Below are 12301 nucleotides of genomic sequence, written 5' to 3' on the forward strand. Positions count from 1 at the left end.
TATGTAAATTATGCATGTTATGTTTGCATTGCTTGCTTATTGAAAATTGTGAATTGTTGTGAAGTATTAACTTGAGTATGGCTAAGCTTTATTAGGAATATGGGGAAAAAAAAAATTCTATTTGAGCCAAATAACCAACCGACTCAACTTTGTCAGTTGCTCAACTATCAATCGACCCATAATATTGGGTCGGTTGTCGGTTTGTCGGGTGGGCTGATTGTTTAGCCGATATAGGCCCGATCTGACCTATTCTCAGCCCTATAATCAACAGTTATATTATTGATCTTATTCTATTTCTAGTTTTATTATTTCAAGTATTATTTATAGTTTGTATATAATATAAAGATGTTTAACTAGTATACTGCATTTTAAAACTCTACTTTATAGGAAAAACTTCGGTGGGGAAGCCTCCTACCACCTCATATTGCTGAGTGGCACAACTATCCACTCAAAATTCGACGCATATTTAACTTTAATTGCCACTTTTATTCTCTTTTCTCTTAGCCAGATTTGTAACCTTTTTCCTTAAAATTTTTGTTTCACCTTTAAATAAAAAAATTTAAAAACTATGAGATGATCAACAACCCCACCACACTCAAACATCAGCAGCACCATTGCTCCTCACCGTCGCCGCCGATATCGTCATAGTGAACCATCTCTCCCGGTCTCTTTCTCTCTCTCTTTTCCTTTCACTAATCCCATAACATGGAACTTTCTTGTAAACTTTTAATTCTTAACAGAAGCAAGCATTTTTTGGATCTCACTAATCCCAAAAGCCATTGCTATTGGATTTTTTAATTCTTAAAACCAGTAAACATGAACTCTTTGAAGAGAAATTTATGACACATTAAGTCCAAAACTAAAATGAAATGCGAAAAAGAAAATAGTGCCTAGTGTAAGACCCCGTATTTTTCAAGGAGTTATTTTAAATATTTTGCGAATTTATTATAAGGATTTTGGGAATTTATTTGGACTAGACCCAAAAGTTGACTTTTAAAACTAATAGACTTTCGTCTTTGACTTTGGGCACGTTGGAAAAGTCTTGAGTTCACGAGTTCGTAGACACGCGGCACGCGTCAAACGGAGTTACGGTTTGAAAGATACGGGCTTTTAAAGGGAGTGGCAAACTTGTAATTTTTACGAAAGTGGGTTTTAAAAACTCAAAAAGTCAGACATTTCTCTCTCTCTCTCTCTCTCTCTCTCTCTCCCCGCGCCTCTGTCTCTCTCTCGCGCCTCTCACCTTCGTCGTGCCTGCCACCGGCGCGTCCGGCGGCGGCTGGGCTGGGTGTTTGGCCCATGCTGCTCGCCTCCCTCCTCTCTCTCTCCTAGTGGCCTTCATTTTTCCGGCCGATCACCCACGACGGAGAAACGACGCCAAATAGGGCCAAGCCTCCCCGCCGGCGATCTGCTTTTTCCGGCCACGACGCAACTCCGGACCACCTGGGTTCTCTTCCCCAGGCCACGACGAGTCTTCCCATGCATTTCTCTCACCCCGGTGACGCTCCGCGACGGCGATTCGACGCCACCTTGTTGCGGCTGCTCCGACGGCTTTTCCGGCGAATTTGACGATGTTTTTCGTCAAGTGAGGTATCATTCTTCATCCTCTCGACATGCTCTTCATGTCTGTGCACTTTGTTTGAGCCATTTGTGATTCGAATCCAATTTCCCTAATTTGCAGCCACGGTCACTGTAGCTCCGTCTTGTGTGGCGGCGGGTTGGTGGTTATTTGTTGGGTTTCTGCCTCTTCGGAAGTCCCATAAGTCAATTTCATTGTCCAATGACGCTTTGGGTGAGTTTCTGTGAATTTTGGTGTGTTGTTTGGGGTGGGGCAGCCACCGTGTGTGGTGGCGGCCGCCTGTTTCGGTTGTTCAGTGGCTTATTTGTGTTTTTGTATTGTATTTATTGATTGTCTGGTCTTAACAGGTACACGGGCTCGGGAAATCTCATTCCCGATGTTGTTATGCTGCCGGATTGGAGATCCGAGCAAAGGAGCCAAGAAGGGCATTTTTGTCATTTTACGTGGTTAAACAGTGAGTGAAATTAGATAGTCTATTTCGTTGCTTTGTGTGCTTGTGTGCATTTGTTTGCTAGGATTTGGTTTGGCTAGGACTTGGTAAAGTGTAGGCTTGAATCTTGAGGATGGACATTGATGAATGAATTATGCATTGAGGTTATGAGTTAGGAAGTGAACGATTCGAGATTGAGGTTAATAGTTGACGTTTAGGCATTTGAATGGCAGAATGATTATTATTATTTTTGGTGGGATTATGATGTGAATTTGAGAAATTATATTTATCTTGATGCTTGGATATTTGTTGATGAATTTGTGATGTGATTGACTAATTATGGATACTCTTGTGGATTATTTTGAGTATGGAATTTGAGGATATTATTGAGGTTAATTATTTTGTTATTTCACTCATACGAGCTCTAGTGAGCTTACCGGGTTGTTTGTTTGAATGACCCGGTGTACCATGAATATGGTGCAGTGTGGTTGTTGGTGTTTTGCAGGTTAAGCAAGCTGAGGAGGCAATGATGAGAAATTGAGGCAGTGGGACCCACTTTGTTTTGATTTAACTGATTTTATACAGTGAATTTTACATAAATGTTTTGGGCTCATACTCTGATTTATTTAACATATTTATTTATTATATTAAGTGCATGGCTCATTCTTTGAAAAAAGGTTTAAAGGTCAAAGTTTCAGTGTATTTATGGGCCTGAGATTCGGGGCGTTACACCAAGAATCATGATTTAAATGTATAAAAAAAAGATATAAATAAACATAAAGCTACAGCAGAGAAGAACACGATCTCTCATCTGGTGTGAAGTATTGGTTTGTATTTTATTTTTTAGTTATTTTAAGTTTTTGTTATATTCTTCGGAAAATGAATTTTCTAAGTTTAGAGAGAAAAAAAAAGTGGTAATTAAAATTGAACAAGTGTCAGATTTTAAGTGGATGGTTGTGCCACTCAACAAGATGAGGTAGCAAGATTCTCTCTACACAAGTTTTTCTCTCATTTCTCCTACTTTATATGTTTATAGGTAATCTATTAATTATGTTTATATATAAAGACGAGTAATGCTAGGGAGACCATGTCATTGTACCATATTTATGATACCACATGATGTGGCTTCCTAATCTAAAGAGAGAAAGGGAGAAAAGGGAAGAGATCAAGGGTGGCTAGGAAGCCACATCATGTGGTACCACAAATGTGGTATAAGGACATGATCTCCTTAGCATTTTCCATATAAAGACATAAAGTATAAGAATAATGTTATACTTACCATATTCTTATACCATATTTTTATACCATCTTACGTGTCATTACTTTACTGGATAGAGTTTTTCTTTTTCTTTTTAGGTTTTTATTTTTATTTTTTAGTGTCTAATGTATGAATGTCATGTAGTTGCCACATAAGGTGGTATAAAATTATAGTATAAAAATGTGGGATGTCTAGTACTACTGAAAGTATAAACTAGTAAAAAGAAAATGCAAATCTCACCTCCACCGTTTTTGAACTAAAAATAAAGGCCTAACAACACCTTACAGTTACCACAAAGGAATAAAATTTTGTTTTTTAGGGGTATGAAAATTTTAACATTATATCAAATTAATTTTGAAAAATTTCAAAAAATTTCGCCGAATTTTTCGAAATTCTCAAAATTTTGAAGAAATTTTCGATATAGAGACCGGAGGCAGTGAAGGGAGGGAGAGGGGAGACAAAGGCAGGGCACCGTCGCCAGAGGGAGAAAAGAGATTAAAGAGGAAGCTGCAGAGGCGTGCCGTCGTTGGAGGTAGAGAAGAGATCCAGGGAGGGAGAAGAGGAAAAGGAGCTCGGGGGAGGGAGAAGGAAAAGAAAGATTAGGAAGGGATGAGGGAGTGAGGGACTAGGAGAGATAAACAAAAGGAGAAGAAAAATTGGAAGTGAAGGGGGAAGAAAAGAAAAAGGAAAGAAAAAAGAGGAAGACCATTGGAAGTCACGGGGGAAGAAGAGGAAAAGGAAAGAAAAAAAAGAAGAGAAAAGAAAAAAAAAAGAGAAAAAAAATAATTTTAGGATCGATTGAGATTTGAAGTCTTTAGGCCATTGGAAAGAAAAAAAAAAGTTTGAGATTTTATTTGGGGTTTGATTTGGCCATTTTGGTGTTTCGTTTAGTTGTAAACATAAATTATGAAAAAAAAAATGTATCCCCTCACCATGAGGTTTCATTATCTTAATGTTTAGTTTTCCAATTTGAAGAATTTGTGAAATTAAAATTTTAGGTAAACCGCTATCGCTGTTGCTGCCACCGGGTTGGTTCTCTTTTAACCCAATTCGACTACATTGGTGATTTATTCGTATAATTTCATTATGTAATTATTAATTAGTGAAGCATTTTTTAAACAGTATTTGCCTTCAGCGCGCATTATATTCATCACATATCACATGAAACCTACCATATAATTTAGTTTCTTCAATATTTTTTATCAATGTAATAGATAATATGTTAAATAAACATATGGTAAAGTTTCATTCAAAATTTTCGTATTTTGATAGCAATTTCTGTCGTTTTTATCTAATTTTTGTCGAAATTTAAAAATCTTCAAAATTTCCATCGAAATTTCTTTGAAATTTGAAATTTTATTCCTTGATTACCACTATGCCATTCAACACTTTTGTTACTATGATACACAACAAATTTATTTAAAAGCTTTCTAACTTATGTTAACTTATATTTAAAATGTAGTTGCTGGGCAGTCTAAGTTAGAAGGGCTATAAAATGGGCAGTCTAAGTTAGAAGGACTATAAAATTTGCAAATATGCATCCAAGTTCGATTTCTCATCCTAATAAATAATAAAACAATATATTTATAATCTTTTACCAAACCCTTCACTTATAGATTAACTTATCTTCTCCGGTAAAAAAAAAAAAATTTAACTTATCATCTTATCTTTTACGGTTTTACCAAACCCTTCACTTCGTCTTCCTCTCTCTGTCTCTCTGCGATCTCCCTATCTCACTGAGCTGCCTCCCTCTCTCACTGGCAGATTTTGTGGTTATCCGGTTCGCCCACCCCTAAATTTATTCTATGCGTAAGACCAGATTTTTCTTCTTTTTATTTTATTTTGCGTCGCTGGTTTGCTGCCAGTAGTAGTGAGTGTAAAATCCGCTCTCTTCAAACATGTCATGCTCTAGGGTTTGTGAAAGAGCCCGTCCCCTCTTGCCTTATGTAAAGAACTCACAGCATTTCTCTCTTGAACCCAGGTATTTTGTTTGCCTAAAAAATGTTGTTAGAGAAGAAAACTTGGTAAATTCCATATATCTTTGGCATGAAATTTGAATCTTTGTTTTTGATATGTTCCAGATTCATTCCCAATTATAATCTCATTGGGGGTAGTAGCAGTAGTACATATCAGCGGCATTTCAGCCATGGTAGTATGTGGCGCTCCAAGTTAGGCCCATATGACAAATGTGGTCAGCTTCAACATCTTGCTTCTCAATCTCTGTTGAGAATCCAGCGACCCTTTTCTTCTCAGGCTGCCACACAACAGAAATCCCGAAAGACGCTTTTGTACCTTACGGGTTTAGTTTTTGCAATGGTGGCAAGCAGTTATGCAGCTGTTCCTCTTTACCGAAGATTCTGCCAAGCTACTGGTTATGGGGGCACTGTCCAACGCCGTGAGGTCTGGTTATTTTTCGCTTCCTTGGGTTTCATATTTATTTATTGATTTTTTTTTTCCCAATTTGTTTAATTTCAATAAGGCCTTGCCTTTTGCAGAGTGTTGAACAGAAGATCGCTCGGCATTCTAAGGATGGCACGGTCAGTACAAGGTCTGCATTCTGCTTCTAAAGTAATGGAGCTTGTCCTCTGGTTATATTTTGTCTTCTCAATTGCGTGGAGCGCAATGTAGATGTTAATAGTAGCTTACTTCATTGTTTTGTTGGGTTATTTGAATTTATACATATATATAATTATATATTTATATATTTATATACATACTTCTTTCTATTTGACTGATTTTCTGGTTAGAGATCTATTCCTTTTCTCTTGAAATGCACCTAAGTCATTCATAAATGGATGTTTGCTAGGTGACTACCCCTTTCCTAATTATACACTAGTTTCACTCAATTTCAAACTTCTATGCAAACCTTTGGTTTGTTTTTGTTGTTGTTATCATTCCTATTAATTGTCTTATGGAAAACATATTATTCTTATTCTAGGTTTAAATTAGACTTTAACTAGTTGATTCATTTTTGGATGGATGTTATCTTTCAAGATGTGTCATTCTATGCTTAAGATAATACGAAGTTCCCAGCTTTTAGTTTTCCATCTGCGCATTTGCCATATGATATCCTCCTGCAGGGAGATTGTGGTGCAGTTCAATGCTGATGTGGCTGATGGAATGCAATGGAAATTTATTCCTACACAAAGAGAGGTTCATCCTTGTACTCTGTATTTGTTTTTTTTAGGTGCATTATTATTATTGTTTTATCAGATTTTAAGGCCAAGGCTCTCTCTACAATTTGGTGATGTACTGTAATAGTCTTGCTTTATTTCTGAAAGGTTAGGGTCAAACCTGGAGAAAGTGCACTTGCTTTTTATACCGCTGAAAATCGAAGTTCAACTCCAATAGTTGGTGTCTCTACATATAATGTTACTCCTATGAAGGTACTGCTTGATAGTCTTTCTCTTACTGTATTGTCATGTGGGTTTCAATTGGATTTCTTGACACTAAGATGAACAGTGTTGCAATGTATTACTTTTATTTGGTTTCAAAAATTATGATTATCACTTATCAGGCTCTCTTGTAAATAATTTGTTGACTTATTTTTACTTTAGATGTTGGTTATGTTTGGAGGTTGATGTTCTAAGCTTCTTGACTAAAATGTTTAAGGGAGTGTGACTATCTTTAGATGGCGCCTTTTGTGCTAACTATTTTAGAAAAGATGTGTTGATATATGGACTGTAATATCTTTTTCCACTCTAATTTTTTGTTCTTTTGCTTTTTGTGGTCTCGTGCTTGCAAGTTAATATATGAAAGCAACAATGTCCAGTGAAAAAAAAAAAAATGAAAAAGGGGTTCTGGTCAGTCTTTGTTGTTTCTAAGGGAATGATGTTAGTTATCAGGTGAATTGCTCTTGAAGATATTAGTCGGGTTTTAAGTAGTACTAGCCCAAACTTGAGCTTCAAGCAGTTCTCTCTCTCTCTCTCTCTCACACACACACACACACACACATAATGATACTGATTTTTCATTTCTTTTCAAGATGACTAAGAATACAAAACCTTAGGAATTCTTTCAATCTCTATCATCTACATTTTCCCCAAAATTGAACAATAATACATTTTTCCCCATGGACAGGTAGTTCCCTGACTCCCTCTCTCCCCCCCTCCCTCTCCCTTTCTCCCAATGGAAGTTAGAAATCTTTGGGTCATCTGGGGTTGACTATCTTTCAAGGACTGAGTAGGGTCGGTTCAGAGTTGTAGGCTTTTCTTTCTTTCCACCATATTTGAATGGTCGTATTTGAAGACAACCATCCTAAATGCTATATTTGAGGCCTGGTGGCACTTATAAGTTTGTAGCCAGATACAGATGGTAACACAAGATGGTCTGTTGGGAAAAAGGGAATATGATCATGAGATGAACTACAGATTTGTAATAGGTTAAGAAATAGTGAATTGAGATCAATCTAAACAGTGATGTGCAATTTTTCATTTCCCTTGGCTTTCAACATTTAATTTATAACATTGACGTGTTTTCTTGAGATAATGTCCAAGGATAATGAAGGAATAAAATGTACACTGTGTAATGAAATCAATGCCAGCCCAGGGAAACATTTGAAACGATGCCTATGAAGTGTTGGTGTTTCAAGTGAATCATAATGCATAACAACTGCCAGGATTTGAGCATATAATGAAGGAAGCAAATTTGAGTATGGAAAATGACTAATCATGAGAAACAGCTCTTAAATCAAGAGCACTTATCACAAGGCAAGGGTTTAGGGAGAAATAGCTCTTGAAATCATGAGGAAGAAATTAGAAGGGTTGTGTTTGTTTGTGTTAGGGAGAAATCTCCTAAGCCACATGGTTTCCTAATGGCAGTTTTCCAAGATTGTTTGGATGTGGTCTAGGGTGATTTATTGAGGGTTTTCCAGGAGAACCCAATCTTTGACAGTATAGGATTACTGGTCCATCCATGTGGTCATAAGTGTGTATAAGATTATAGCAAAGGTGGTATCCATGGACCATGCTATTGAGGGAGTGCCTAGCTTAAACATATGTTAACATTATCTGTTCAAAAATCATGCCTACTATTTTGGTATTACAGTTAAATAGTCCAATATTAAGCTTTGTAATTGTCCAGAGATAAGTTTTGTAGAGTGGCTCACTTTGGGAGTTATCAGGGGCATGCAGTTTAATTGAGAAAAATTAAAAGGAAAATTAAAGACATCTATGCTTGAATTTCCAATATAATAAGTTAAAAGCCTGCTTGAGTTTCACTGCATTTTACTTCCGAATGTTTGGATTCTGATAATTGTTGATTTTAGTCTTGTTAAGTGCTTCATGTATATTTCTTTTTAGGCTGCAGTTTACTTCAATAAAATACAGTGCTTTTGCTTTGAGGAGCAGCGCCTTCTTCCTGGGGAGCAGATTGACATGCCTGTAAGTAGTGTTCTTTAAATCATTAATTGTTTTAGAAGCAAGATCATTCACTTAAAAACATCTTACATTTGCAGGTGTTCTTTTATATCGACCCTGAGTTTGAAACAGATCCAAGAATGGATGGTATCAATAACATAATTTTGTCCTATACCTTTTTCAAGGTTTCAGAGGAATAAAGAGGAACCACCTTTTCAATAAATGCGAAGATGATTCACATTAGAGTTTTATAAGGGACCAAACTCAAGGCATCAAGGAAGAAAGAGGAGAACAATCATTATATACCAATATTTGGTATTTTATTTTTATTATATTCATTCAAATTTATGTATCGTCAGGAAGATACATTTCATTTTATGAAATTCATGACAGGATCAACCGAGGAAAAAACTGTTAGGATTTATTTGGATTGAAAGATTTAAAAGAAGAAATTTAGATTTGACACTAAAGCTACATTGGTTGAAAGCATTATAAAAATACCAATACAGTGTTTTTGATATGGTTTTGAAGTTATCAGTGTGATTTATTAAATTTGAAATGAGACACGATGAATTATTTGAAATTTATGATTAATACCTTTTTATAAACAAATTAAATTAAACCAATCAGTGGTAATGCCTACGATGACAGACTTAAAAAGTTTTATTTGTGATGATGACTACTGGACGATATCCTTACATATGGAGCAAAAAACATTTGGGCAAGCACCTTGTCAAGGAAAGACTGTCCTGTGCTCTGTCCTTTGAGAGCTGGATACAAACACTTCCACGTGTAAGAGTCTCACATATCATAACAATGGGGGTTTGATCATATATATACCCATTTTTGTGGAGAATTCAGTCAAGCCAACCCAAGTCTCACATATCATAACAAAAATGAAATTTAGTGATCACTGATCAGTAAGTGCCAGAGTGCTTTCCTTCCTGGAAGGCAAATTTCATAATACTTTATTTTCCATGCGATTAAACTTAATGATGGAAAAGGGAAGGAGATTCGAGGTTCTTATGAAGAATGGTAGGTCAAAACCTTATGACTAAGTAGGATTGTTTTTCTGTTGGGGTTAGAAGTTGGGTTATGGCTCTAAGTAGTGTGGGAGCATGTGGTTTTCTTCAAATCAGAGTGAGGGGTGTGCTAGGGTGATCCTAGTACCTATATCATCTTATTTGTTTTTTCTCTATACAGAAGCTCTTACCCCATAGGTAATGAAAAATGTCTAACTTAACCTAGTCGAATCTGATGCAAAACTACTAATTTATGGGCTATTTTAAGGTGCAGTTGTGAATGCCCGAGCTATTTCTTTTCAATTTTTGTTTCCTAACTTATATGTCATCAATTTATTTGACAGAGTTTATTTTTTTATTTTTTTTTTCTTAGTATTTTCCTTTAAAGACTAATATATGAATGTCATATAAGTTGAAAAAGAATAGTTGAAAGAAAAAATTGAGGTAAATAGCATGTGTCATAAGAATATAAATGTGGTTGGGACCTTTGCCTATGAATATATAGATTTACTGATTTAGAAACAAGCATGGTTGCTTCCGTACTTAGTGGTTGATGTGTGTGACTAATTATTTTCTCATAAGGTTTATTGTTTGGAAAAAAAAAAAAAGGATAAAAAAGAGCAACTCACCTAACAAGATCTTAGGTGGTCTTTTGTTGGGTGGAATAAAATTATTTTTGAACAATTCCAATGTTTGGTTTGCGAATGAGAATGAGCTTTCTCTCTCTCTCTCTTCTGTCACACAATACCCGAAGCATAAACAATAGGACATGTAAACTCTTTTGTCAATCCCCTATAAATGTTTATATGTTTGGACATCTTCCGACATATAATATCTAATATATATAATTTGAAATCAACCTTGCTCAAATTATATTTTAATATTTTGGCTAGAGTCTCCAATAAGTATCATGGAATGTCACATAGATTATCCGCCTTCTTTACAAGAGGTGGCACATTCTTTGTCGTATTACGTACAATGATCCTTCATGCATATATGAATCACTAGACCTGAGCCATACACACACCAAGTGCTTAGTTAAGTATGGGTGTGCATTGTACGGTCAAATCTAGCCACACCTATTGGAAAATTAGCACTTAGGAACAATATCTCAACAATGTTAAATGAATAAATATTAATATTAATTAATATTTATTTATTCATTAATGAGTATGAACTATGAAGGCAGCACCCATGATATAGAGATATGCATCAATATGTTTATGTGAGGATGACGCCACACATATGAGATACAAGTTGATGTGTACTCTATGTCATTAAGCATAACACAACTCTTTAAGACCTTAGTTGATGTGCACTCTATGTCAAAAGTCTTGATAAAGTAAAAGTTGTAGCACAATCAATCTCTAAATGGAGAAACAATGAATCTCAACTGTTAGAGTATTCAAACTCTAGATTGATGTGCTAGTGCACGAAAGTGCATTTAGATCATGAGACTAACATTTTAAAACATTGTCTACTACAATGTATAAAGTCTCATAATCACATATAAGATATATTGCTCTTAATTCTGAGAGAAGTAGTATATTTGAGGGTGAATAAATCCCTTGGAGATTATTCCCTTGAGTTGTGATGATTACGGAGTCTTGCAATCTAATTCTATGTTAGTACATTGAATTGTAAGTAATCATATATTAGGCCTCAAGGATAAGATTTGGAATATATGCATTGGTTAGACAATTGGGTGAAACCATTTCCAATTGCATTCACAAATATTAATTTATGGTAGAGAGGAAATAATGTCTAGTGATTAGGGTTGTTACACAATATGAATAAAAAATCACTTATCATTGGAGTGCAACTAAGATCACATGATATTAGTTTAATCTAATTCGTTATTAGGCTAAAAGCTTGTGCTAGGATAATGGATGATATTAGAAGCCAATTAAAGACAAGTGACCTTAGTGATCCCAACCTTAGCCTTGATGAAAATTGAAGATAAGGTGAGAAATTCACAAGTATGTGGATATAAATATGTAACGCTCCGAAAACCCGAGTATGTCATAGCAACACCCATTCTGAGAATACCCGAGACTACAACACCTAATCTCTGTGTCATAATCCCAAATATTCTCAAAACAGGTTAAGCCTTTTTAATTTAAAACCAAGTTGGATCAGAGATGAAATTAGCAATAGAAGTAAGTCGAGACTCATTTTGAAAAATTAAAACAAGACCAACCCCTTTGGGTCACTTATAAATGGTCATAACCCCGAAAGATAATTTAGAAATATTTAATGAGCCTAAAACAATTATAAAATGTTTTACAAGTTGATATACAAAACATAAAGAAACGACTGCCTTCTGAAGTGTTCACTATCATGCTCTTCTCACTCTGCCTCCTCAGCCCGGTCATCCTGCAAAACAATCCGCTACACCATAGAATAGTGTATTGGATTACATGAAAAACCCAGTGAGCTGTAAAGCTTATGTGAGAGAAACCAGCACACACATAAATAGATACCAAATCACCAAAACAGATTCATCTATCATGGCAAACATGCACATAATCAAATACAACCCTAAGAACTCTGTTTCCGGATCACATATGACCGTGTCCATAATCACATCGTGTCACATTCACCATAACAAGCATGTATAATGCCTAACAATTACATGTCACAATATTCATATAACAT

The 12301-nt window shown here is 35.6% G+C and overlaps 1 protein-coding gene across 3 annotated transcripts; it reads left to right on the forward strand.

The window, feature by feature from the left end:
- The first annotated feature begins 4978 nt into the window (after positions 1 to 4978).
- Positions 4979 to 9141, forward strand: LOC147293044 (cytochrome c oxidase assembly protein COX11, mitochondrial-like). Of its 3 annotated transcripts, none has more exons than XM_086231502.1 (7): positions 4979 to 5245; positions 5346 to 5664; positions 5760 to 5812; positions 6345 to 6417; positions 6546 to 6650; positions 8565 to 8645; positions 8720 to 9141. In XM_086231502.1, the coding sequence occupies exons 1-7, from the start codon at positions 5163 to 5165 to the stop codon at positions 8819 to 8821; spliced, it is 816 nt and encodes a 271-aa protein (XP_086087628.1). In that variant the 5' UTR covers positions 4979 to 5162; the 3' UTR covers positions 8822 to 9141. The 3 variants fall into 3 exon arrangements, with proteins under 3 accessions (XP_086087628.1, XP_086087630.1, XP_086087629.1); XM_086231504.1 differs by having other exon boundaries at positions 8572 to 8645; XM_086231503.1 differs by having other exon boundaries at positions 6361 to 6417; positions 6551 to 6650.
- Positions 9142 to 12301: the final 3160 nt, after the last annotated feature.

This window comes from Dryas octopetala, chromosome 2, assembly GCF_963921425.1.
Source record: "Dryas octopetala chromosome 2, drDryOcto1.1, whole genome shotgun sequence".
Lineage (NCBI taxonomy): Eukaryota > Viridiplantae > Streptophyta > Magnoliopsida > Rosales > Rosaceae > Dryas > Dryas octopetala.

What these genes read in the sequence shown, in the direction of transcription:
- LOC147293044 (XM_086231502.1), top strand. Translation starts at nt 5,163, where the DNA reads ATGTCATGCTCTAGGGTTTGTGAAAGAGCCCGTCCCCTCTTGCCTTAT. An exon ending in GCACTGTCCAACGCCGTGAG is followed by an intron (nt 5,665 to 5,759) that starts GTCTGGTTATTT and finishes TGCCTTTTGCAG; the next exon opens with AGTGTTGAACAGAAGATCGC. An exon ending in GGGAGCAGATTGACATGCCT is followed by an intron (nt 8,646 to 8,719) that starts GTAAGTAGTGTT and finishes TTACATTTGCAG; the next exon opens with GTGTTCTTTTATATCGACCC.